Source organism: Narcine bancroftii, chromosome 9, assembly GCF_036971445.1.
Source record: "Narcine bancroftii isolate sNarBan1 chromosome 9, sNarBan1.hap1, whole genome shotgun sequence".
NCBI lineage: Eukaryota > Metazoa > Chordata > Chondrichthyes > Torpediniformes > Narcinidae > Narcine > Narcine bancroftii.
In genome coordinates, this window is record NC_091477.1 from 37,008,710 (window position 1) to 37,036,199 (window position 27,490).

General features: G+C 36.5%; 1 protein-coding gene across 4 annotated transcripts in view; it reads left to right on the top strand.

Moving 5' to 3' along the window:
* Window positions 1-27,490, top strand: part of ablim3 (actin binding LIM protein family, member 3) — a 189,904-nt gene that overhangs the window by 146,188 nt on the left and 16,226 nt on the right. For 3 of the 4 annotated variants that reach the window (XR_011344875.1, XM_069898819.1, XM_069898820.1), the window contains exons 9-14: window positions 366-440; window positions 2,639-2,794; window positions 3,952-3,981; window positions 5,612-5,741; window positions 24,363-24,497; window positions 27,012-27,085. Coding sequence is in view for 2 of the 4 variants with exons in the window: in XM_069898819.1 (XP_069754920.1) it covers window positions 366-440; window positions 2,639-2,794; window positions 3,952-3,981; window positions 5,612-5,741; window positions 24,363-24,497; window positions 27,012-27,085 (600 nt within the window). In the remaining 2 variants the exon portion in view is untranslated. The remainder of the gene's footprint in view (window positions 1-365; window positions 441-2,638; window positions 2,795-3,951; window positions 3,982-5,611; window positions 5,742-24,362; window positions 24,498-27,011; window positions 27,086-27,490) is intronic. The other variant, XR_011344876.1, reaches the window with a different exon arrangement.

The window sequence follows — 27,490 nt, forward strand, 5'->3', positions numbered from 1 at the left end:
GTGCTTTGGCCCATGATATCCATTTGTTCCTGTCTGCTCATTTACACTAATTCCATTCACTTGTTTTAAGCCTGTATTCTTGCCCGGTTAAGTGTCTGTCTAAATATCTCTCAAAGGGAGTGATTGCATCCAGGGGTCAAGGGTCAGAGAGCTTTCAATGCAGGCCAGAATGTCTAGTGTAGGAATCATTGGAGCCAGAAAATAACTGCTCATGTAACATTGGATTTCACATTCCCTGACACAACAAATAATAAAAGTTTAATGAAAACTTTGCACAGGTTTGTTTTGATTGTGAGGTGCGTTATCAATTTTGTTTGCAAGAAAACATGTAAAAGTCATTTTATCACAAATCTATATTTTTACAGCACAGGCGTGCTTCAGAAGCCTCGATCTCTCCTCCTGGATCCAGCATATCAGGATCACCTAATCGGGTCATCTGTGTAAGTACCTTCAGTAATATGGAAATATAACTAACTATGCATAGTGAAAGCTCATAAAATCTCATATAAATATCTGGAGAACCTACTTAAGATCAGTTTTATAAAATTAAATGCAACTTTTCCAAACAGTCTCGATAACAGTCTGTGACAATCACTCCCTCATATCCTCCAAAAATTAGATCCACTTGCCCTATGTATATGTAAAAGTCTATACCTTGTAAGATAGGACTCATCAGTGAGGAAAAGCATATTGACTAAAGCAATTTAAATACACTTGGACACAGTTTCTCAACTCTTTATCCTCCTTCTCTTCTCATTCATTGCTTTCAACATATGGTTAAACCTCTCTCCAAACTGGTAATCCAGTCATTAAAGATCCAGCAGATGGAAAAACTTCAGAGGGAAAATTAATTGACTCTGTCGCTAACTTCCCTGTGGCAAAACTAAGCTTTAAAAACAAACTATAATTTGCAAAATGGGCTATTAAAGGCAACTCGAGGATGTAGAATTTAAATGAACTATTTTCAAAGACCTAATACAAATGATTTCATTTTCTTCACGTGTTCTCACAATATAGAAGGCCATTTGGTCCATTGTGCTCAAGCTAACTTTCAGAGCTTGCCAATCAGCTTCATGTGCCTGTCAGACCCCTTCCCCCACCCCAATTCTCCTCCCACCCACCACACAAGGAACCATTTACAGTAGCCAATCACATTAGCAGCTTGGAGGAAACTGGACCATCTGAGAGAATGTCCAAAATCCTTATAGACAACTCTAAAGGTCTGAATTGAACTACATTTTTTAAATCCATATTATTTTAATATAACAGTTTAATAATGGGTCTGACATGGTTGCATTCATTATGTTTATTACTAGATGGAGTTATTACAAGAAACTTGATGTAGAGATGCCCATTTTATTACTTTTTTTCCCTCTCCCTTTGTTATGTATTTGCTTGTATCCAATTAATTATGTAATTGTCATTTATTATGTGTGCTTATTATGTTAAACTCAATAAAAATATATTAAAAAAGAAAGAACTGATCCTCGATCATGGAGCTGTAAGATTCATCTTTAGAGCAAGCTGTAGTCAAAGTCTACCCAAACAATGCCCTGAAAGGTAGTATTGAAAACTGTGTGAATATAAATATTTCTGAGAAGATTACAAAAATGCATTTTAGAAAACAATGTTAAGTTTATTTTCCATATCCATTTGCAAACATCAAGATCTGCTGGTGCAGCTTGTTGAAAAAGTGATCTTAAGCACATGCTGGGGTTGTGGTGGTCAAGTTACGTAGTAATTTTCTGTTGTTATCAAACACGCTTCTTGAACATCATTCAGAAACTTTAACTTGGGTTTATTGCATCCTGTATTCTGTCAGAGGCAAAAGGATCAATTTTGCATGGTTTGAAAAATCTTGTTTCATCTTGTTTGAAAGATCCACAGCCTCATGTTTGCTTCAGGTAATTTAGGCATCAGTTTCCTTTTTAATACCCATTCAGAGATTTGTAAGCGGTAAACAAAAAAAGTGTTAGAATTGCTCCTTCAATATCAGTCCAGGAGAGTTCATGCATTGGATATCTCAATTGCTATGCTCTGGAGACCTTATCTGTTAGACTTATAGCCGCAACAGTGATCTTTTTGGTTGGGTGAAAGCAGAGGTTGTGTTGGTCTTTCCTGGATACTGACCTTGAAATAAGCTTCTGATAGAAACTGTTTTTTCATTATCTATGATACTATCTAGAAGTATTGTTGCCAACAATCAAATACAGATTATTGTATTTAATTTCTGCTTACATGATAATATTCTGCAATTCCCTTAATTTGCAATTACATAATTGTTCTTTCATTTCCCATTGTGTAGGGCCAGTATCACAAGGTGTAGGTAACTTTTCTCCAGAAAAACGGGTCACTCAGTGTCGTAATTCCGACACTTAACAAGACTGTAATATCTCTAAACTGTGGGGTTAGTACACAGAGGCATCAACATCTTAACATTTTTTTTCAAATTTCCTGTTTAGTAATTGAAATCTAATAGCCCGATCTATGCTTGGATATCTTTGGTGTGATTGTTTCAGGAAATAATGATTTAAACTCAAAAATAAATCATTGTTTTTTTCCTTTTGAGTGTCTATATCTTTGTAACTAACATCTTCTGATTCCTTCTTTTCTCCTCTTTCCACTGTCCTCATCTCAGGCAAAAGTGGATAATGAAATTCTTGACTATAGGGATCTGGCTGCTCTTCCCAAAGTTAAAACTATCTATGATGTTCAGCGTCCTGATCTGATTTCCTATGATCAATATCAAAAATCTGCATCAGAAGACAGGCTTGAAAGATACAGTTTCGGGGAGGTACTGTGCAACTAAACACATTTTTTTTCACATGAAGTGGTCATTAATCCTCTCCAATTCGAGTCTTTTTTATTTATACATTGCACATGGTTATTGTGTTCCTAGTTGCCTTGAAGTGATGGGCAAAAGCAAGAATGGATAATTGCTCCTCTGCATGCTCATGGCATTCTGCCCACCTCAGTTATAAAATAAAATTGGCACCTTATTTGTGAATTTGTGCAGAAGCTTGCAATTTAAAATGCATTCAAGTTTTTTTTAAAATTTAATTTAATAAAGCTGGCATTTATTCTTTATAAAAAGAATTGAATGTCACAGAAGGTGAGTTTGGAAGTGTTTTTCTAATCTACTACCTATGCCTTGTTGAATTTATGAAGCTTATGGGTCCTCAGCTACTTAGCGATTCACATTTTCCATCGAAAAGTAATATAAATTTTGGAATCTATCTGATGAGAAGGTGACTAGATGAACCTTTGTATAAATAAATAATTATTTTTAAAATTCTATGACCCACTTGTAGTAATAGTTGAAAGTACCACGGAACTGCAACCATAATGTTATAGAAAATTGGGACTATATTTCCAGGGGAGTTACAACAGAAAAGTGAAAAAAAGGTTTCAAAGAATTTTCTCCAACTTTCTATTTTCCTGATTTAAAATATGATCAGCAACATTACAAAATCTTTTCCGACTTAAATTGTGCATTAATCAGTACACTCAGGGCCAATGTAATCATAAGTAAAAGACCAAACAACACTTAAATAAGTATATTTTAAAAGAATTATAATTGTCATTTCTGCAGGACTCCATCAATTTTCTTTCTGGAATTGGTTTTCTCCCAAGATGACACCCTTTATTTTTCAGTCACCATTTGCATGACTTCAGTTATCTTAACGGTTGACTCATCCAAAGCAAATAATAACCACGTATCAAACCCTGCACCTACAGTATTTATTATTTCATTGTAGAGAGATGCCTCTCTGACCTTGCAGTGAGTGAATTAATTATGTAAAACAAGTTATGTATTCCATAACAATATTATTGTTATGCAGGGAACAAAAATCACAATAATTAATCACCTCAGCTGCCTTTAAGTTAATATTTGTAATATTTGGTTTGTTCGTGCCCTTTTCTTGATCTTTTATTATTCTTCTATTGTAGTCACTTGGAATGCTGTCACCATACTCACAGGTAATTCCAAACTATTTGATATAAAGATGCAATGTATTTTGAAGCTTGTGTATGGAGATCAGTATTATTGGCCCAGATCATTCTCACTGTGCCCACCACTTTGCCATGCTCCCCACTTCTCCTCCCTTCCCTCTCCTTGGTGATTTTTCTTTGCCACATTTTTTTTTTTTGCAGCCATGTGTATCAAATCAACCTGGAAACCTGAACACAGATTGTAGTCAGAGCCAAAAAAAATCAATTGCTGGAGGAACCCAGCAGCATCTGGGGGAACCCAGCAGCATCTGGGGGAATAAGTCTTGATGTGGGGTCTCAAACTGCAATGTCAGCTGCGCCTTTGCCTCCAGCAGTTCAGTGTGTGTGTGTGTGTGTGTGTGTGTGTGTGTGTGTGTGTGTGTGCTTTACATCTTGCAACCCTGCCCACTGCAGCCACCCCATTCAGCAGAGCAGGCCACAAATTCAACCGAGTGTAGGATGGAAGATTCTGTGCTTTCACACTGTCCCTGAAAGCCGGTATTTAATTGCCTTTTAACCATTTCACTTTCCTGTGTGACATTCGCTCCCAATCCAACCCAACCCGGATTTAAGCGTGGGTCGTTGACACACCAGTTTACTGGGATCGTAGCATGAATGCAACTAGAGAGCTCTTCATTTGAAGTGCCCATGATACTGGGAAACATTTAAAAACAAATCTGGTGCATTCAAATTTTTTTAATCAAAAAATAATTGAAAACAAAATTTACTGTAAAAAAAATTAATTTATTAACATGAAGAGAAAGTGAAAAAAAATTGCCTTCACTTCTTGAACTCAATGTCTAATAACACGGTGCTGGAACAGATGGGATAAAGCTGAAAACTTGTCCTTTAAAAGCCCTTTAGCTTTACAGACACCAAGTTTTGGATCAAAACTAATCTCGTGATTAAAAAAATATCCCTTACATCTTCCCCAATCCTTTGTAGAACTTTACGTCCATTCATTAATTGAAAGAGTTCCTCTTTACTTACCCAACCAAAGCCAGTTAGAATCTTGAACACCGCTATCCCAATTTCCTCGGTTTTGTGGAGAACAATCTCACCTCCTCCAATTGAAATCAATAGATTGCACTCTCTCATTTTTGGTATTATTGTAGTTAATCTTTTCTGTGCCCTCTCTGTGTTCTTTACAGAACTGTCCAATTGTGGCCTCTCCAGTGTTTCATAACCTCCTATATTGTGCTGCAGTATAATATCAAGGATAATCAATATTTGGAGTGCAAAATATTATATTTGTTTCTGTTCTAACAGAAAGCAGTAAATGTACAGGGTAAGGGTGGATACTCTAATTAGATTGATGCAATATATAGGACTGCTGGTATACAGTACAATTAATATGCCTCTTGAAATTCATATTCATATTAATTTAGGAGAATATGGAACCTGTTCAATGAATAGCTACACAACAAAATTGATGGTACATGGCCTGTCTAATATACCCTATTAAATGAAGTTAGATTTACTTTTGAATACTTATTTCAACCTCCTTTTTTAATCACTGTACTAGAAGGAGTACTGCAAGCAGCATCTTTTCTGAATTGTAGTTTGTTACTTGACCACGTGACCACATGTTAAAGATGTTACTGTTGGCTTTTGACAGGACATGTATGATGGAATTGATTTAAGGCAGAGGAGATCTTCTAGTCCTGGATACATTGACTCACCCACATACAATCGACAGGGAATGTCTCCCACGATGCCTCGATCGCCACAACACTATCACAGACCAGGTAATAACTGTCCTTGAAACAGTAGATTGATCTGGTGAATTAATTTTTGGATGCAATAATCTTATGCAATATTCTATTATTAAAGAATTTCTTTTTAAATTATAGGAATGGTTTTTGCATTATCTGTTCTTTGAATGAACTGCAGTGCAAAGTCACCTGAGTAATCAATGGGTCAATCCAGTTTATTTGAGATTCAATCTTTGTGTTTTAACATCTTAGATGCACACAGTGTCACTCCAAGGAAAAGGAATTACTTGAAAGTGTAGAACAAAGGAAGATAATTCTGGATTAACATTTCTATCATTAAATATATAGCAAATAACAGTGATTAAGTTGAAAGTAAATTGATCAAGTTTGTGACATTGAACTGTGGTTTCACAAGGTTGTCCAAGACATGTAACTAACCCAGTGCAAAATGTGTCACATAGGAAGTGAACTGTGGACATTTTGAAGTTGCTATCACTGCTTACATACTGTATGTCATCATCCCAGTTTCAATATGGTGCTACTGTCAGAATATCATTTTGATGTTGGCACAACAAGAGCGTTCCCAAGTTTTTTTAAATGTTTTGTGAGACTAAGGTATTCATGGACATTGGCCAGCATTGTAACATTTGGATTTTAACATTATTTTTCATAGGATTCTGGCATATAATTATTAGAGTTGAATATGGTTAAAAAAATTATCTGAAATCAGCATACATACAAAGAGATTGGAGGCAACCTTCGCAAGGGAAATAATCATGTAGAGAATGTAAATTTATTCCGTATAGTTGTTGAGATGGTGCCAAAGAAGTAGGTTATTTTCTGAATAGATGCAACTTACATATCAGAAAGGTTATCAAAATGGCCCTGAAACTGTGCTGGAGTACCTCATCTTAATCCAAGGAAAAAATCCATTTTTTTCAGTTTTCAGTTGACCTAGTCTTTAATTGCTTTATTGGTGAGAGACTGAGAAAAAAGAGTTGAGTCCTGAAGAAACCAGAAAGCAGATGGAAGGGCTTAAAATGGTTAGGAAAGAGTGAACTTTTGCAATGATCTGTGAATGGGATGAATAAGCGACTAAAGAATTGGTCAATTCCATTTGGTCTTTTATCTTTCTCAAAACGGTCAACCAGTTTACCTATCTCGGCTGCACCATTTCATCAGATGCAAGGATCGACAATGAGATAGACAACAGACTCGCCAAGGCAAATAGCGCCTTTGGAAGACTACACAAAAGAGTCTGGAAAAACAACCAACTGAAAAACCTCACAAAGATAAGCATATACAGAGCCGTTGTCATACCCAGACTCCTGTTCGGCTCCGAATCATGGGTCCTCTACCGGCATCACCTACGGCTCCTAGAACGTTTCCACCAGCGTTGTCTCCACTCCATCCTCAACATCCATTGGAGCGCTTTCATCCCTAACGTCGAAGTACTCGAGATGGCAGAGGTCGACAGCATCGAGTCCACGCTGCTGAAGATCCAGCTGCGCTGGGTGGGTCACGTCTCCAGAATGGAGGACCATCGCCTTCCCAAGATCGTGTTATATGGCGAGCTCTCCACTGGCCACCGTGACAGAGGTGCACCAAAGAAAAGGTACAAGGACTGCCTAAAGAAATCTCTTGGTGCCTGCCACATTGACCACCGCCAGTGGGCTGATATCGCCTCAAACCGTGCATCTTGGCGCCTCACAGTTTGGCGGGCAGCAACCTCCTTTGAAGAAGACCGCAGAGCCCACCTCACTGACAAAAGGCAAAGGATGAAAAACCCAACACCCAACCCCAACCAACCAATTTTCCCCTGCAGCCGCTGCAACCGTGTCTGCCTGTCCCGCATCGGATTTGTCAGCCACAAATGAGCCTGCAGCTGACGTGGACTTTTACCCCCTCCATAAATCTTCGTCCGCGAAGCCAAGCCAAAGAATAAATATAATCACTATTCTAACAAGCTGCAAGCTTCGGTTTTATTGGCAGTTACTGAGGGCAAAATCTTAAAAGCCTTTTATCCTTGAACTGATTACATTGATAAATGTGATTCATATTTCCGTGCCCTATGAAAAGTTGGTTCGTCTGTGAATGTCAATAGAAGCCCATTTCGAGCAGCTTTGGTTATATTACTTACATCCTGTATGCTTATCCTCAGCCTTTTCCACTGCATCACAGCATTCAGCTGGATTACTACACATAGTTATGGACCATAGATGAGCAGCAAATTAAAACACATGAATTGTTCATGCATTCCCACGTCGATACAGGAAAAACCTCATCTTGTACATAACATTCCATAAATGATTGAAGGTTGTGCTTCTGTCAGTCAATGCTGTTACAAGTAGGTGATCCATTTGCATCCAGAGTACAACATTTTAAATAAAAACCTTCCTGACCAATACACAAACATGCTGGAGAAACTCGGCAGGTCACATAGCACCCAGTGGAAGTAAAGGTTAATCAATATTTTACTTCCTATAGCTGCTGCGTGATCTACTGACTTTCTCCAGCACGTTTGTGTACTGCTCCTGACCCCAGAATATGCAGGTTTTCTTGTGTAACAACCATCTGGTTGCTCTTGTTCCATATTAGGCTCTTTTGTCATCACTTCAACCAGACAACATTTCATTCTTTTCTTTTTAAAATATTTTTATTGAATTTAGCATATAAATCCTGCATACAAAGTCATCTAATATAACGAACAACAGGTCATATCATATGCATATTGGAAATTTAATATAAATGTAAATAGAAAACCTATCCATAATTGTTTATTTAATAATATTTCTTTAAAACATCAAATTCTATCAATATGGTAATTAACTGTTCATCTCTTTATCATACTATAACGCAGTACTGGATAGAAAATAAATCTCCTTTTTTGTAAACAAATTTCTGTTTTAATGATATGATCCATGACAACCATATTTAAACCCATGTTTAACCAGTTAATCTAAAAAGAAAAAAGAAAAAATTTAAAAAATAACTAAAACTAATCCAACCCCTCTCTCTAATCAAGGATAACTTGTAAAAATGTGGATCCAGTCACTAAGCAGAAAATCTCTGGAGCAGCCAAATTTCTTAAATCTTCCAATTATGATAGTGATTTATGAATGGGCCCCACATCTTGTCAAAATGAAACTTTTTATCTTTAATATTATATCTAATTTTCTCCAAGCTCATCATTAACCATTGGGCATGAGTAGATGGGGAGTCATCCTTCCATTTCATTAAAATTGCTCATCTAGCGATCAACAAGTTAAAAGCCAGACTTTGCTCATGAGTTGAAATCAAGAGTATATCCCCTTCTTAAGAAAAGCCAAACAAGAAATGAGAGGGCTTGGTTCAAATTTGATCTTTAAAATCTTAGATAAAGCCTGAAAAATATCTTTCCAATTTTTTTTTCTCTAAATTAGAACATTCCCAAAACATATGATTTTACCCTTTTCACAGAAAGGATCAACATCCAGGTAAAAAACAAGATCATTTAACTTTGGACATATATATCCCATGCACCCCTTTAAATTGGAACAAATAATGTCAAGCACAAAATGAAGTTTCATTAATCAAGTGAAAAGTGGAAAAAGATAGCACTCTAATCCTTTCTCCCTCTTACAGTAGATTTGGTTCCCTTAATGGGAACTATACAGTTTGCTTCTCCTACTAATTGTGCCAACATGTCCAAAATTGAAGACACCTTTTAAGCAGAGATATATCTGATTTTCCTTTTGTAATTATTAATGACTATTTAATGACTTTGATTCCAGCACAATGAAAATATTTTTTTCCATAATCTATCAAGCATTTTCCTTTAGATCTTTATCATACAATCCCTCTGTCCTCTTTCTAGAAAAGGAGACTCATACCGGTACGCTCTTCCCTGTTTAAGCATATATGCTTCCAGTTGTATCATCACTGGAAATCTTTTTTGGATCACAGCATCTCCATGTCTCGTTTCTTTGACTCAAAAAAGAGTATCAGTGATTAACTTGCATTTTATGTCTTAATCTGTTTTGCTGGTTTCAGTATTTTTTCTGTGTTTTTATTATAATAATTAAAATCATTTGGAAAGATGTTGACTATTGCAGTTCAATAATTCCTCGGTCCTCTTAACAATTCCTCCATTTATTCACTAGGCCTTCATAATCATAATTAAGCTCTAATTCTGCTCCTTAACTTAAAAATGGAACACTCTTAAAACACTCATATACAAACATGTTGTGACTTCAAGTTGCATGGATAGAAGTTCTGTTTGATTACTGATATTTATGTAGATAAAATTTCACCATATTTGATAAAAGAATGATTTATATTGTGCCTTGTGTTCCTTTTGTGCATGTATACAGTGTATATCTAGGTCCCTGCTGCAATTTTTCATTTAACCAATCACAGTCAGGTAAATCTTTCTGATGCTCCCAAGAGAAAGCTTAGATAGTTGTGGTCTACCATACAATCTTTTTGCAAAATTTGAGTATAGTTCGGAGTTATGTGGAACAATTAAAATTGTTAGACTAGAATCCGGCTAAATTACTGTTCTCCTTCCTGTATCTCAAACTGAATTACCTAATACATTATTCAGAGCACTCTGTATTTTATCAAAAGTAATTAACTACTGGAGTTTAACAAGAGAATTTTGTTTATCATCACAGAGTAAAATTTTGAAATGTTGCATTGTCTGGGATCCAACCATTTGTTTTCTTTCCAGCCCATTTATCATTCTCTCATATTTATCATTTATAACCAGGCCAAATGGCAATGTCTTGGGTTTCGATCTGGCAAAGATCATTTTATTTTTACATTGAAAATCTTATTTCTTGTATTATTTTTAACTTCATGTCTATGTGTTTAAAAGAGAAAAGTATATATTTCCAACAATCACTTTCTTTTTGGGTAATTTGTGAAACAATTATTTTGAAGTTCTTACTGGTACAGGGTATTTATAGTAAGTAGTAAAATACTTATAAACCTATCTTAATAGTTCATTACAATTGCAAGTCTGTATTTATTAATGCACCTTAAAATAGCAGAATTAATTTAACTGGATTACATCAGTCACCTTGGGATATCATGCCATCAATATTTTAATATCAAGGTAGTTTGGCGTTTGACTCACTCTTTAGTTCAGAATGTGAGCCAAGGGGCCAGAGTTGTGGGCTTGGTGTGGATAGGTTTGCCACTCAAGCTTGTATATTTGTTAGGGCAGCAAGGTAGGTGTATCGCAACACCATTACAGCGACGGCGATCGTGACCGGACCAGGGTTTGAATCCCATAGTACATTCTCCCCGTGTTTGTGTGAGTTTTCCCCGAGGGCTCTGGTTTCCTCTGTACCAGGGGTTTAGGTTAATGGTGTGTAAGTTGGGTGGCATGGACTTGTGGGCTGAAATGGCCTCTGTATGTATAAATTTAAAATTATTTCCCCCTCCTTTTAAACACTGGGTATACTGGAAAGTGTATTATACGTCTGTGTAACATGTGAGAAACAGTGAAAGAGAATAGCAGCCTATCTGCTTGAAAGCCATCATTAAAAAGGCCCACAGATGTTGGATTATCAAAGTTGTATAACTGCATCAGTGGGTTAATTTAACAGACTGGACCATCATCATCTTGCTAAAACTTTGCCATTTTGTAAAACGGGTGCATACTGATATATGTCACTACACCAACATTTTTAGCTTCTGACAGTGAATTTATATTTTGTCGCTCCCTCAATGACAGCAGAAAGATGAAAAGATGTCCTTTCGGTAACATGGTGCTCATTATAATCTAGTTTTGTGTGATCAAAGCATGGGTAATGGTGGTTGTGTCATGATTAGCCTTGGCTCAACTGAAAGGATCACTCAAAATCAGACACTCCACTCCAAATTGCAATGGTTGATTAGTCTGCAAACTCTGACAATTTAGTGAAGAATATTGACATTGGTAAGCAATTAGTGCCATAGATCATTCCCACAATGAACATCAATTTGGAGGAAAAACAATTCAGTGTTAAATTAAGATTGTTTTCTCTTTCTTGCTTTAAAAAAAAGTGGTTTATTTCAATTGGCATCCATAAAATTATATATAGAAAAAAAAAGTACACTGAGGGGGTGAATGTCATTAGAAAGGAAGAAAATCTTAGAAAAAAAATGTTATAGAGTTTCAGCAGGTCTAATGGTCGCACCTGCGTTGACCATCTTCTTGATGTATGCAATTTGTCAATATTATTATCTTCAATTGTAAAAACTTCTATTATCCTTGATAAATCATTTTCATGCATGCAAGGGATTCAAAAAATATGCATGATATTTATTCAGTCCAAATCTGGTCTTTGAATTGGTGAATGGGATAGATGTAGAGTCTTATTTCCCCAAAGTTAAAACTGCAGCAAAAAAAAGCATAATTTTTTTTAAATTCTTTGAACTGTTTAATAGCACTTGATTAAACCCAAGTAACTATTGAAAAGTTACATATTATCTAAGGAGTAAATTACAAGATGTGAATTTTGAAAATAATGAAATTATTAAATCATTTAAATATATTCCTCATTCTAAAAGCTAACAAATGAGTGAAGTATTGATGCCTAGAAATTCATCTATGGTCAAAATGCTACATGCACTATAATTTGGCATTAGCCCTATTCCTGAATTTCATTGGTAGAGTATTATGTGCTAATTTGTAAATTTATGAATGACAAGATTTGACACCCCTCCCAAATTGTTGAATAGAAAGAAATCTTACTGATGTATTATTCTACTAAATATGAACAATATTTTATTTTTATTTTAGTACAGTGTTTAACAGAGAAAAATCCAAGTTCAAAGAAGCCATTTTAAAGTCAACAAATGGCATAAATGGTAGATTTCATTAAAAAATAACTTTTCATTCTCTGCCAAGAGTTACTTAAACTAGGATGTCAAATGTATGTTGTCAAATGTTGCAATGCACGTAATGATTGTAGTTTGTCAGAAAATTCCACTCAGTTGGAAGGTGAAAGAAGAAGCTGCACATTTCAGTCTTTCTTTCTGAAGGTCGATTGTGGGGTCAAGACCTTATGAAAGTGACAACCTTCAATTAGCACTTCATGTGGCAAGATGCAAGCTGTGTGACCAAGAGTTTAATTCACCATATTTTCTGGCAAGGAGGTTACAAGTGACATTTACACAAAATTCTTACTAGCGTAGGGCAGGGTAGAGTTGACTGGAGGGGAAGGGATAGTAATTTGGGGAGTGAAAAATTGGTGGGAAAAATCTCATTATATTTCCACTCTGTGATTCTGGAATTAGCTCTTTGAAATCCCTTAATTGATTTCCTCATTGATTCTCATCAAATTAGTGTTGAAAAATAAAACACAATGGATAACTCTGCATACATAGTGTGTCTGCCATTCTTGGTGTGAAAGTATTACTGGCTTCACAATAAGCAGAGTGCCTTACAACTTTTCAAAAGGATCCTCCGTGACAGGACAAGCTCCTTGCTGGAAAAGCATGGTTCAGTGAACAGATTATTCATTCTTGTTTGCTTCACAGCCTTTGCTTTTTATTTATTTATTCATGTTTCTGCTGCTTTCTTTGCAATTCTTTGGAGGCACTGAAAGCGGCCGGAGTTCACCTTATTATAGCCAGCTAGACATCAAGCCAAGTCCTGTCCAGACTCCTATACATTTCCATATACCAGGTAGGAGCTTACGCATTCACCAGCATGGCTTGAATGCATTAGACAAAATAAAAGCATTTCTATTTTACATTAAGATGATAGTTAATGAATGTAAAATTGCACACAAGGAAAATCAAGATCATAAGAGATGTAGTTTTGGGCTCAATGAGAAACAACCTTAACCATTTTGAGTCTGAAATATAAAGTTTCAAATTAATTATTAAACACAGCCTATAAATAGATGACCTGATGTTCACCTCTGAAATAATTTGGAATGAGATTCCACAAGTACAAGACAGTTGACAATTGCAGAAATATTTGAGATGCTGAGAAGAATTGCTAGAAAAATATACTTGTTCACTAACCAAAGCAGAGGAAACAAAATGCCACAGAGAGGCAAATCTAGATGGGGAAAAGTAGCAGTACAAGTCATACTCAGACCTTTCTTGGAAATCAATCATGACTTCTTTATCACTGCTGGGTCAAAATCTTTGAATTCCCTATCCACCAGCATTATGAGGCTATCTTTCCCAGTTTTGGAAAGCAGATTTTATTTTTTAATTTTCTCAAGGGCACACGCAGAAATAGATCAAAAACAGAATCAAATAACCTAATTTATTTGGCAATCTCCATCTAAAGGAGTTGAAGACCACAAAATTATCAAGCATAAGTACAATGATTCTGAGTCATTTATCTATTGAGTCATTTATCCGTTAGGATCCTTTCATACCTGCAGTGCATTGAAATTGGAAATAGAGATGACTATGTATAAAAAATCTGAGAAACACATGGATTAAGAGTGCAAATGGAAATGGTTGTAAATCCCCTGCTGTACATTTGATACTAGTCTTATCCCATAGGACTACTAATAAGAAGAAACCTGTTTTAACCCTTTTCCCATGTTCAGCTGTACTGCGCAAAAGTTCTCACGATTCCCCATTATTTAACCTTTCCAGATCTGTAACGTTAGGAAGAAATATTTTGTCATATTTATAACCCTCAAAGAACTAAAGCAGCTATTTCCACATGACTAATAATTGCTTGAAATGAAAATACCTGTATTTCAAGGTAAGGCTGTATGTTTAAAGAAAGTGCATAAAGTAAGTGGCTGTTTATTGACCTAATTACATCCATGGTATCTCCACATGTCCTTGGCCATGTGACATCGTTTGCATTTCTTTATGTCTCATTCATTATGTCAAAACATTTCAAAAGGCAACAAGAGGGTGCATCCCTTCAGCACTTTACTACATTTTCAGAGCAGGTTGATAATGTAGTTTTAACCTCGCAGATCCCCACACCTGGAAAGATAGAACACATGGACTGCAAAATAGGTGGAAATTACTGATAGTTGCATTTCTAAAGTAAAATCAACACCAATACAATCTAGGAACATCATCATCGCGGTCGTGTAGTTAGAGAAGCTGTGGTCAGATATAAAAATTTTTAAAATGAGCTAAAATATCAAGTGACTTTCCGACAGGATGTTAAATTGTATAGTTTGATCATCTATAAGGAAGTTTAAGTGCTGAATATCAAGCCTAGATTTGGGTCACTGACATCCAAAAAGCTTGGGAAGTAGCTCCTCTATTAATATGTGATATACAACCAATGTATTATAATAGTCTCTAATGACCAGAAGTAAGCTTAATTCATGTAGCTTTTAAGTAATGAGACCGTTGTTTTATGCAGCATTTTGTTTATGCAAGAAGGTGCCAATACTTTGCATCATTTATTTGTCTGTTAGTTTTCTTTGATTTTTTTTTCCCCAGAGGAAGTTGCTTGGCATTCAATTGTACAAACAGTCTTACAAGGCATGCCAATCCGCAGAATGCTGTCCTCACATCCAAATTCATTGGATTTGCTCTGTTTATAGATAAGGCCACTCTCACATCATATTACAACATAAAGTATCTCAAAAGCATAGCGAGTAAAATTAATTAGTTCACAAAATATGGACTTTTTTAAGTGTTGGGAATTTTGCCTATCGGCACAATTCAAGAAAATTGAATTGTCAATCAAATTGGCACATGTACTGGATTAACTTTGATTTTATATTCTAATATAAGATGAGGAAGTAAGACGAACATAAGACGAACGTTAATTATTGTGTGTAATTAAGCTCCAATAGTTAACTGAAGTAACATTTTCCTGATTAATACTATTTCAATATAAAGCATTATGTCAGTTGACTGCATTTTGCAAGTTGTGTTAATGATCACTATCCATGCTTTCTTTTTTCTTCAGCAAGTGGAGAAATTTCTAATATCTACCGGAAGCCCCCTATCTATAAGCGACATGGTACTATCTGCATGAATCTTACCCATAAAATTTTTAAATGTTTGCATTATTTTTAAATTGTAGAGTTAATTCAGTTGTGAGCTGATGGGCTAAATTCAAGTTGAATAATATTTTTTCATGTATTACCAAGTGACACTAACATTGAAAACTTCTGTGTTTTCAAATATGATTGCTGTCCATATTCTTTTCTCTGAATTTTGAAAATTTGTTTTTCACACACACATTCTGCATCAATATTCCATGCAGCTCCTGTAGTCTTCAGTTCGCTTTAAGTGAACATCTTTTTGTCTTTGATTGTCACCAAAGGAAATTGTTGGCTCTGTCTGTTTTAAAACTGACCACCAACATCTGGATTTATTTTATTCTGAAATCAGCAGAGAAATTTTCTCATGTTTTTTTTTTTCCCCTTCACTAATCCAATCTGGTTTACAACCTATCAGGGAAAAAAAAAACTATTGCTATGTTTCCCTCATCATATCTTGAGTATGAGCATCCTTTCATTGCAAAAGAAGAAACCCTGTATCATTCCACATTGTTTGGCCATCATTTTAATTGACATACTCATTAATGTGCCAATCTTTCATTATTAAGCATTTTTTTTCATGGTTAATGTTGGCAGCATCTTTATTAGTCTCCAAATTAATATCAAAATCTATAGCTTAAAAATTCTTCCCATGTGAAATAGACAATAATTCTTAAGTCACTCATTTGTCACTGTGGCTCTTCATCAAAGGGGTCATGATGGGTTTTGTACTTTTTTGCAATAGATAAAGAACTATTTAATAAAAATAAAATTAAAATAGACATTAATTTGTACTATTTAACTCCTGCATGACCCTGAAAAAGGGGTATTTTCTCTTCAGCAAATATTTTTCTTATTTATCCTTTTGCTTGCACTCCTCACTCTAATACTTGTCTCTTTTCCTGCCTGCTAACTGGGCCTTGGCTCATCATTATTGCTGTAAGTAAACTTGTTACTTCATAAACTTGTTCAGTGTCTGAATTTCCATGTATGTCTCTAAAATAAATAAGAGCTTCTAAATTCAATCTATCTTGAATCTTCTAATATTAAGAGGAATGCAATTATAGTTACAAAGTTTCTCAGAAGGTTCACTTTATTGAAGATAGGATCATTATGTTCATTTGAGGCATCATATTCCTATCGAAAGAAAGGCCCCAGTATGATATTTTGCCTAAATTGTAATTAATCCATTTTAAGAGCATGGGATGACCTTTCAGTTGATTCCGAGTACTGGGTTTATACTGAGTGAACTCTATTCTATATTTCTACATCCTAGTTTATTATTGCAAAATAAATGTAATGCCTCATGTATTTTCAGTAAAATAGTGTTATTATCAGGAATTACTGGGAGGATTTGCTTTGTACCAAAAATCTACAATGTCATTGCTGATCAGTTAACATGTGAAATGGTGAACTAGTCACATATTCCCAATCCAGTGATGTAGCAGGCAGCATCAACTGTGCTTTGCAAGATGATTATTCAGTGTCAATGGACTTGAGTTTACAATTTAATTTTCCATCATGCACTATGTGTATTAAGTCGCACTAACGACTTTCTGTGATTAACTCAGTAGCGCATAAAAGTAATGCATAATACATGAAATCATGAGAATCGTTGACAATGTAGACAGTCAAAAACTTTCTCCCAGTCTAAAAATGTCACAAACTGCAGGATGTGCATTTAAGGTAAAGCGGGAGGTATAGCGAGCCGAGCAACCGCATGGTAAGATAGGACGAATCCCCGCCCCAGTCATGGGCCCCCATTCCCTTCTGAGGAGAAGTCTGCGATTGGTGACATGCGTTGCCGCTGGCGGAGCATGACGCTGCAGTCCGCTGATGTCACTTCCTAAGGCCAGCAAGCCCCTCACAGGAAGTGGGTTGTCTCCTCAAGCAGTACAAGGAATTCAAAATAAAGTTCAGTTACTGGTTCACCTCGTGCTGTGTGGACGCCTCTCATTTCAGTAGCATTGCCGTTAGCAGACACAACAGATGGTTATTTAAAGGAGATGGGCAGGGCAAGTTTTTTTTGAGGTAAATGCCTTCAATAAGATGCCAGGGGTAGAATTGGAAATTGATACAATAATAGGACATAAGAAGCTTCTAGAGAGTCACATGAATTATAGAGGGATCTGATTCATGGACAAGCAACGAAGTTGTAGTTTAATTTGTTTGATCAGAAGAAACTACTGAAAAATCAGTCAAGGCCATTTGCCTTTGCCTGGTATGGAAGTTATCATACAGTCATTTGTGCTTGTTCAAACATAGCCTCTGAGGTATGCTACATTCAAGATGCATGTTTAACTTGGAACTCAAATCAGAGGTCATCTCTCCAGAAAGATAGTGATCCAGTCCAGAATGTAAAATACAGAGAATTTACTATTTGTATATATATTTGGATAGGCTCCTTCTATTTTTCAACTTTCACTTTAGGAAAAATATGCCCAGAGTAAGGTAGTTATATTTTTGGATACACCAGCACAAGCCCCAAGCCAAAAGAATTTTAGCAAGGTGACCTAAATCCAATCTTCAACTTATAGGATGTGTATAAGCAAAGAGACTACAACTAGATCAAGTAAGGAAAATAATGGATTTTTTTTAAATTTGACCTTGCCCATTATGATAGTGTACTCTGTCTCGAGTAGGCAGGTGTTTCTTACCTGTCATTCTCAAGTTTTTGGAGTACAATAATTGGTTTCTGTGATGAACAGTTTTAGACCAGTATTTCCTTTTTTAACTTTTCCAATTTAAAAGAACTTTTACTGCAACTGGAATTATCTAAAGTGTTAAATTTCTGCACAACATTCAACAACATATTTTGAACAGTTCACCTAAATGCCTTTAACCAGTACCACTGAACACTTCAGCAGAAAAGCTTTAGCACAAAAGATAAGATTTTTTTTTAATGAAAATGGACATTTTTAAATTTAATTTTAGATCAATGGCAATTGAAGATGTATAAGCTACACCATGTTTTTACCTAAGTTGGTAATTTATAGATATGTGATTTGAGAAATGTCCAAAATCACACTAAATATCAACTCATGTTGAAACATTCAAGTTTATGAATATCATGGAGAGTTCCTTTTACTTACTCATTTCCTGTGAGTAATTTTAGAGAGGTTTATGAAAGCGATAATTGATTTGTTAACGTTCTTAACTTGTTTGCATTGTTTTTGACTTCATTTGTTTTCTGTTTTAAACATTGATAGTTACCCCTATGAGAATGAAGGTGACAGAAAGACATTTTCCAAATTTGAAAGGAAGAGGTCACTGTTGTTACATTCTTATTTAATCTTTTCCTCAGTCAATGGACCGTGATTTGTTTCCCTCTATAAAATGAAGGTGTGCTTGCACAGGAAGCAGTTTGCTTAATGATGTAAAGATGTCTGCAACTTGATCTCGTCTTCAAGGTGATACTCTAAGTGCTAACTTCTTAGGGGGAATAGCTTGACCTTACATAATGGGCAATGATACCTTTTCCTGTCAGCCGGTTGTACCCGTGGCCCCTTCCCAAAGGCTCCTGTATAAAGGAGACTGTCCCACACCCCCCCTGCAGCTCAGTCCAGGACAATCGAACAGTAGGGATATGCTACATTCTCAAGTGAATTAAAGCCCATCGGTTTCTCCACAATAGCCTCCTGAGTGATTGATAGTGCATCAGAATCATTTCCCCATTGGGGGTGAGTTCAACTGGCCTGTAATGCACTGAAAAATAACACTAACAACTTATAGTGGAAACTTTCCATATGAAAGTTTGCTTGGTTTATATGATAGGACAGGATACTATCACCAATGTATATATTTGTACATATTTACATACAGTAGTAGTGATTGGCTGAGAGTCGTAGCCACACCCACTGACAGGTCATAAAGGGCTGCTCCTTACCAGACCCAGGTCAGTCTGGACTGGTCGACCTTGATGTACTACGCTCCAGTCTTTTGTTGGAAGCCTTGGTTTGAGTCAACAAGTCTTTGAGTTATTCGACGCACTACAGTTCATTTGTAATTTTGGTTCCAGTTCTTTCCCAATATTTATACTTCATATTTTGCCTCTGTGCTTATCCTATTTCACTGTAATGTCCCAATCCGCTGGGAAATATGTTTGGTGTTATAAATTTTGACAAGTGTTTCTAATAGAGTATAGATGAGCAACTTGGCTTGACTAATGATGACTTTGAAACCTGAGCTCATTTGATTCCAAAGATATTCTGATCAATGATCTGGTATATTTTCAGTGTTTGACATTGGGATATTATTCAGCAGATTTCATCAGGCACAGACAGAAATGATCTTGCTCATCTGTATATTCTCATGGCTGAAAGAAGGTATTTTGTCCCCATTGTATATCATGATTTATAAATAAGATGGCAACGCGGCTGAAGCCCGCAGCGGCCTCTCTGGACCAGGTGTGACAGGAACCCACCCAAGTAGGCGCTGTGCTCAATCTTTGAGCAGAGCGTGAATGGAGACTGGAACATAGGGAGTTAGACATTGAAATTTGGGGAACGCCAAGGAAGAGCAGACCTCCGAAAGAGGCCATGAAGTGAAAAGACTTGACGACCGGAGAACTGAGCTTACATTATGGACTCAAAAGGTCGAGGGGATTGAGACCTCTGCTGTGGTGATCTGGCCTTCAGTCGCTGATGCCAGAATTTACATTGCCTATTGCCAGGGGTTATGGAGAAGGCATGGCACCATCAGAGGAGGTGTCCCAAGGTGTTCGGAGTGGCGGAGCCAGAGAAAATGTCCCGAGGTGTCTTGAGTGGCAGAGTCGTGAGCTCCGACTGGGGGTCCTGAAGATGCTATCCAGAACCACTGGGGCCTCGTGGGGGAGATTCCATGGCTTCAACCTCGGGATATGGCAAACTGCGAGAGTGGTTTTCCCTTTAAAAAAGACAATTTTAACATCCAGAGTCCAGCAGATGCCGGGAAACCTAGCCTTGATTGCTGCATCGTAGTTTCACAGTTTGGCGGGCAGCAACCTCCTTTGAAGAAGACCGCAGAGCCCACCTCACTGACAAAAGGCAAAGGAGGAAAAACCCAACACCCAACCCCAACCAACCAATTTTCCCCTGCAACCGCTGCAACCGTGTCTGCCTGTCCCGCATCGGACTTGTCAGCCACAAACGAGCCTGCAGCTGACGTGGACTTTTTACCCCCTCCATAAATCTTCGTCCGCGAAGCCAAGCCAAAGAGTAGCCTGCAGCAGTCTCTTCAGATCAGGTGAACGGTCTCTAGTGGCCATTTCAACACCTAAAGACATATTTTGACCTGTCTTCTGCAACCATTGACTCAGCCCCTAAAAATCAATGCATTGTGGCTCTGGGTTTTTTAATATACATTTTAAGTAGTTGTGTGTAATTAGAGATGTGTGTGTAAGAGAGATAATTTAATTTTCTGATACTTCACTGTCCTGCGGGGAGATAGTGGCGACTAAGGGCCCAAGATGGCAGTGCAACATTCCGCTCGCAGCAACCTCTTCAGGACCTGGTGCTTCTGTTCCTACAGTGTTTGTAGTTATGTTTTTACGTAGCACCGCGGGTTGCGTGAAACGTCTCATTTTTTTCTCTTAAAGTGACAAATAAAACCTACTACTACTACTAAGTAGAACTACTTGTTATTATTACCAGAAGAGCAGGTCCTGCAAATAAAATAGATTTAGAACGAAACCTTGTGAAAAGTAAAACAGAACTAAGAATTTTAGGAGTCAGACAAATAATGGTAAATTAAAGGATTTCATAATGAAACTAAATGTGAGAAGTATTCGTAAAGTCTATTAAATTTCAGTAAATATCCAAACACTCAGAGTGCAGAAATGGATCATTAATAAGTACATCTTCCAAACAAAGTAATTAACTATATTCTAGTTTAATAAACATGAGCATAATCGCCATTCAACAGAGAAAATATTATAAAGTAACAAACACAAGGCTGGTTATCTGATTCTTCCCGTTGGGAATGACTGCTACTGTATCCACTTATTCTTGAGCTAGAGTGCTTTTAATTAGGAAATTAGACAAGGTCAACCCATGAAATCCTGCTGAACCAGATAACATTCCCAGCAAAGGGCTCAGGGGATGTGCGGCTCATCTAGCAGATGTTCTCACTAACATCTTTATCACTTCCCTGAGAAGTGCCATGGTCCCAAAGTGCTTCAGAGCCACCACCATTGTCCCTGTGCCAAAGAAATTGTCTGTGACCTGCCTCAATGACCACTGCACTATCGCACTCATGTCCATCATTACGAGAGCTACGAGAGGCTCGTTACGGAGCACATCAAGCTCCTGCTGCCCCCGTCACTAGAACCCCTGCAGTTCACATCCCAACTGCTCTATGGACGATGCCATCACGACAGCCCTCTATCTAGCACTCACTTGCCTGGAAAATAAGGACTTGTATGTTCACTGCTGTTCATCAACTTCATTTTGGCATTTAATACCCTGCTGGGTCTAAACACCTCCCTCTGCAAGTGGATTCTTGGGTTCCTGTTGGGAAGACCTCAAGCAGTCCAGATCAATAATAGCACTTCCAAGACCATCGCACTGAGCATGGACCCCCCCCCCTACCCCCACCCCCAGGGCTGTGTGCTTAGTCCACTACTGTTCACTCTGCTGCCTCTCACCCAGGCAGTGCATTCCATATTCCTTCCATTTCCAGATAGAAAAATTCTTCTTCAGATTCCTTCTAACCTCTAATGCCTTCCCTAAGCCTATGCCCTCTAGCTTTAGACACCTCTTCTGTGGGGAGAAATTTGTTGTATCTCCCCTATCTTAATTTTGTATATATTTCTATGATATTTTATAATCAATGCACATGTAATGCCAGATCTATTATCATCTCCATATCTTATCATATTTGACCATTCTGGGATTATACCTGTTTCACCCATGCCAAAAATTGCTGCCAGTTGTGGACCACAGCAATTGCCTTGGATATTTGTCTTAGCACAGACCTGTCTTTTTTTTTCCTTCTCCATCACTGGATCTTGAGTACACATTGCAATTAATGTGAGCAGCTAGAACAAGCCCTCTCGATGAAATGGCTAAAATTACTCATTTTATAATAATTTAGACAGGGGTAAACTATGTTTCCGGCTTAATCTAAAGTCAAAGCTGTCAATAACTTTGAATGCTTCTGAATGTTCATGGCAAGTGAAAACATTCAAAAAGCAATTTTTTTTAAAAAAGTAATGAAAATGTAATAATTTGGCCGCAGAATTGTAGTGAAAATATTTGCATTCTCCATCGTTGCCCACGTGATAGATAGAAATGTATTGATTTCCACGCTTGTGAGTATGAATGCAAAAGCCTGGAAATTGCTGTTATTTGGTTGAGAGTAAGGCAGCTCGAGTTCTCTCTGGAGTTTAATGTGGGAGTCGGACCTTCAGCTAAATACATTTTCATTGCAGAGCTATGGAGGCAGAATGATCACTTTGTTTTTATATGTTCAGTGACTTGTTAATTTAGATTTTGTATGTTTAAATTTGCTCCAATTATTTATTGGCCTATTTAAGTTCCCTTGTAAGTTTCTAATAACTTTTGAACATTTGTGAATGTTTTAGAAACATTCAGAGTATTTTTTTAAATGTTTGGATCTGATGTCCCTTGGTAATTTTGAGAACTTCTGCAAATTCCTGCTGGTTTGATCAGAAGAGGTTTTACGAAGGTGCATAATTGGCCAACAGCACTATTGGTGATGTTGATATCTGCCCCATAATTTCTTCCTAAGTTATTGCTTCAATTTTGAGGACTTACTGCACTGCCTGTCCCAGACTCATTAGCAAGCTTAGATATGTGGCTTCCTATCCAAATTGAGATTCCGACACAGATCGCTGCATGGTACGCTAATTTCTTTGTGCCAACCTGAATAGCTGCCCATTATCCCTCTTTTCTATCTTCTACTGCTCAGCCATTTTCTGGACAGGTCAATAAAACAACTTAATTAAAATTTGGCTTCATTTGTATAATTTAGAATGGAGTGATGTATTTTATACAGACTATTTCAGCTGTGCTAATGGTGCCCAACCAATTTAATATCTTTGGGATTTACTTGGTTGCACATTTGCATTTCATTACACAGTATCTAATACATATTTTATGATAGTTATTGGTAGAGCCAGAAAGTGCATTGATGGCCATTGTTACTTTGTGAATATATTATGAAGACTTGAATGTTCTTATTTTCTTTGTCTAGGACATGTGCAGGCAGATAATTTACCTTCACAGTGTGCTTTGTTTTGCTGAAGCAAATTGTACATGATAGACAATGGAGGCTAATTTATAAAATTAAACATTTCATTGTCATATTGACATTTACTGGAATTGAGACTTGTTATTCTTACATGAAGCAAAATGCAATAAAATTTTATTTTTATCTCAACAGATGATCTAGTAGTTTGTAAAGCTTATGTGGCATGTAAATTTTCTGAGTCATCTATGTTTAACTGAGACAAACTTTCTCCTCAGCGTTGCCTGCAACAGAAGGAAAGAGAAAACCGGCTACAGCTGATTGTTTTATAATTTCTGTGTCAATGTGAAGTGAGAATGAGATTGATATGAACTGTCTAGGAAAGAAATGGGATAGAACATATGAATGGTACAATTGGTAAAGAACAGGGGGAAAGTGTATATATATCAGTTATTGAAGCGAATGAAACAGGTAAAATGCTAACATTGGTGTGTATATTTCTCAGAATATGTACACATAGCAACAAAAAGCAAAACCAGTGAAGATATTGTACAGTCTGCAAGATATCCTGCGGCTTATTCTCCAGATATCTTCCAGCAGTCAGATTCAGAGTATTGGCATTACCCAACTTCACCGAAAGGTAAGGTGCCAAGTTGGTGGATGTTAAAGTGTTTTATAACCATATAACCATTCTTTCTTTGGCTTGGCTTCGCGGACGAAGATTTATGGAGGGGGTATAACCATTAACGGAGCGGAAACAGGCCATGTTGGCCTTTCGAGTCCGCACCGGTTCACTGATTTTGTGCATCCTCTTCAGGCATTGGTCCCGGTAGATCTTCATTCAATCACGATGGGCGAATTGAGTTGTAGAAATACCTAGATATATTTTCCATCACTAACAGGTAGTGCTGGGACTAAAGAAAAATAGCTCTCCTGGTCCTGTGGAATGCATCGCAGAGTCTTGAAATGGCAGAAGTTACAGAAGATGTATTTATGATGATCTTCCAAAATTCTCAAGACAGTTCCTGGCAGATTAGCATATTTAATAAAATATTGCAGGTATTAAATTAATGGAAACACTTCAAAATTCTTATGTGTAATAAGAATCCACAACAGTTGTGAGGAGTGTTGAAGCAGGAAACTAAAACTCTATTACACCACCTGAAAATAAACAAAAATAATTCACATCAGCTCTGTCCATTAGAAATCAAAACTGGAAATATGATTTCATTGCATTCTTCTCTTACTGTTTACTGCTGGATTGGCCAAAATTTTTATAGAGCAAAATAAACTTTCAAACATCAAAATAAACGAAGTACGGCAAGCTAAAGTTGAGTAGCAGGAGTAAACTCAATCTGAATTTGTTAATAGATTTAATTTCTCTATGCCAATGCATAATGTGGGGTGGTGAAATCTACACCACACACAACTTGTGCATTGTTAACTATAAGTATTCAGAATTTCCCAGCTAATTTAAATAGAAATATGAATTAAATCAAGACAAAGTTAACAACTAGCTATTGCTGTGGCCGACTACTAAGTAATGTCCTGATCTTCAAGCACAATATCTCGTGGTTAATCTTCATGTATTTATGTAATTTTGTCATTAAAAAATGACACGCATAAGAAAGCTCCAACGTAGGGAAATAATGGCAATGAAATCCTACCCTGCTCCTGTGAAGCTCTAGCTCTCAAACAGAGGAGTTAGAAATGCTGATGTTGAATTTTTGAAGAGGCCCGCTGAAGTTTTTAAATATTGAACATAGAATGAAACTTTCTCACAGGTGCAGAGGCATATTGAAGTGGTGATGATCCACAAAGCACCAGTGTGACAATTTTGTTACATTTATAACGTCATCTGAAACTTGAAAATATTGATGATAAAGGATGACGATGAGAATTAGTTTATTGTCATATACATTGCACAATGGACGTATACACCAAAATCTTACTTGCTACAGTTAAACAGGTACTTTATTTTTTTTTTAAACTGAAATAATATACATAATTAAATTTATATAAGAAAAATATATTCAAAAGATAGTTACTGGTAGATCGTATTCACAGTTATCCTAGTGAAAGAAAATAGTGAACTTGCAATAGTGCAGACTGTCCTTCTGTGGTGTGAAGCTAACGTGTCTGTAACAGTTAAATATAGACAAAGCAATCTTGTTTATAATTCCAGTTGTTGCTTTGTACATTTTAAATGGTTTGGATTTAAGATTATAAAAGTTGAATCCTATTTCAAGAAACTCTATGCATAATAGATCGATGTGAAAAGACATTTCTAAATGAGGTGGCTAACATTTGTTTAAAATCAGAGATTTTCCTCCAATTTTCACTTTTAAGTACTTAATAATATTCAATTTTTAAGTTGTTTTAACTTTCTGAGTGTTTTATCTAACTTTCAAACTTACTGTCTTCTTGCAATATTAACTCTCTTTTATAATTGAACTGTCTACTCTTTCGTGAAATGTATACATCTGTGAGCCAGCTGTCTCCCATTGATTGTTCACGAATCTTTTGTTACAAAGATTAACAGAATAACATTGTCATAATTAATCACTATTAGTCCGTGGCTTGCATGGCAGAGTAAATTTTAGTTATAATAAATTTAATGAGTAATTTGAGTCAAATGTAATGCTTGGATACAATGGGCATTCTGTAGCATCTCTGCTCAAAGATAAATACACTTTCAAATAATTTCTGTCATTGTCAAGGACAAAACTAACCTTCTGTTAGACCAAGCCTAGCCATATTATTTGAGCTTAAATATAAAGAGGATATCAATATCTGATATTAAGCTCAACTCCAATAACTGATCTGAAAGATGGAAAGAGCTTGTGTTTGCTCCTCTGCGTAGAGTTATGGTGTTAGTAAAAATATTAATGAAGCATTCTGAATCGATGCACAGAACAAATATTAATGTAAATATAACTGACTTGCAGAAAAGACTGAATTGAAAGGTTGATAACTCAGACTAATGGATTCAGTGTAGTTTTCATGGCAACAGCTTAGAGAAATTAGAGAACTGTTGAAATGAAAAATGCAGCAAGAATTGGGAGGACACTGAAGCTGGAAATGTCGTGCTTCGTTCATCTGCTGATCTTCTGATAACTGAACTTTATTTCTGATAGATGTCTGTTTTTTTTAGCCTCGAGATGGAGTCGAAGATCTTCTGGTGCTGAGGATGATGGCCAAAATATTTGGGACCAGGGTATTCAGAGGGTATGAATGTCATTTCAGATAATTAGTTGCCAGTGGGAACATACTTACAGAATTTTTAAAAAAATGAATATTATCTCAGTTATTGATTGGATAGTGCATGTCAAAAAGAAATCCATTCACACGTCTTAAATCGCAATTGTCAAGTAGATATCTAAATTAAAAGTTTGTTGTGGATCTCCCGTCTGAATGAAACTTTTCTGTACTCACAGTTCATTATAAATTATATAGAGAAGATCCCCTAACTAGTCCTGGAAGCAGAGGTTGAAAGCAAGATTTGCAACATTTTTGGTCATTACCCTCCAATCATGGCTCGGTTTAAAAGTCAATAATGTCGTCTCATTTGGCAGAGTCATGCTTATCCCTTTTTATGAAGAATATTATTAAAATGAATAAAGTGTTATAGGC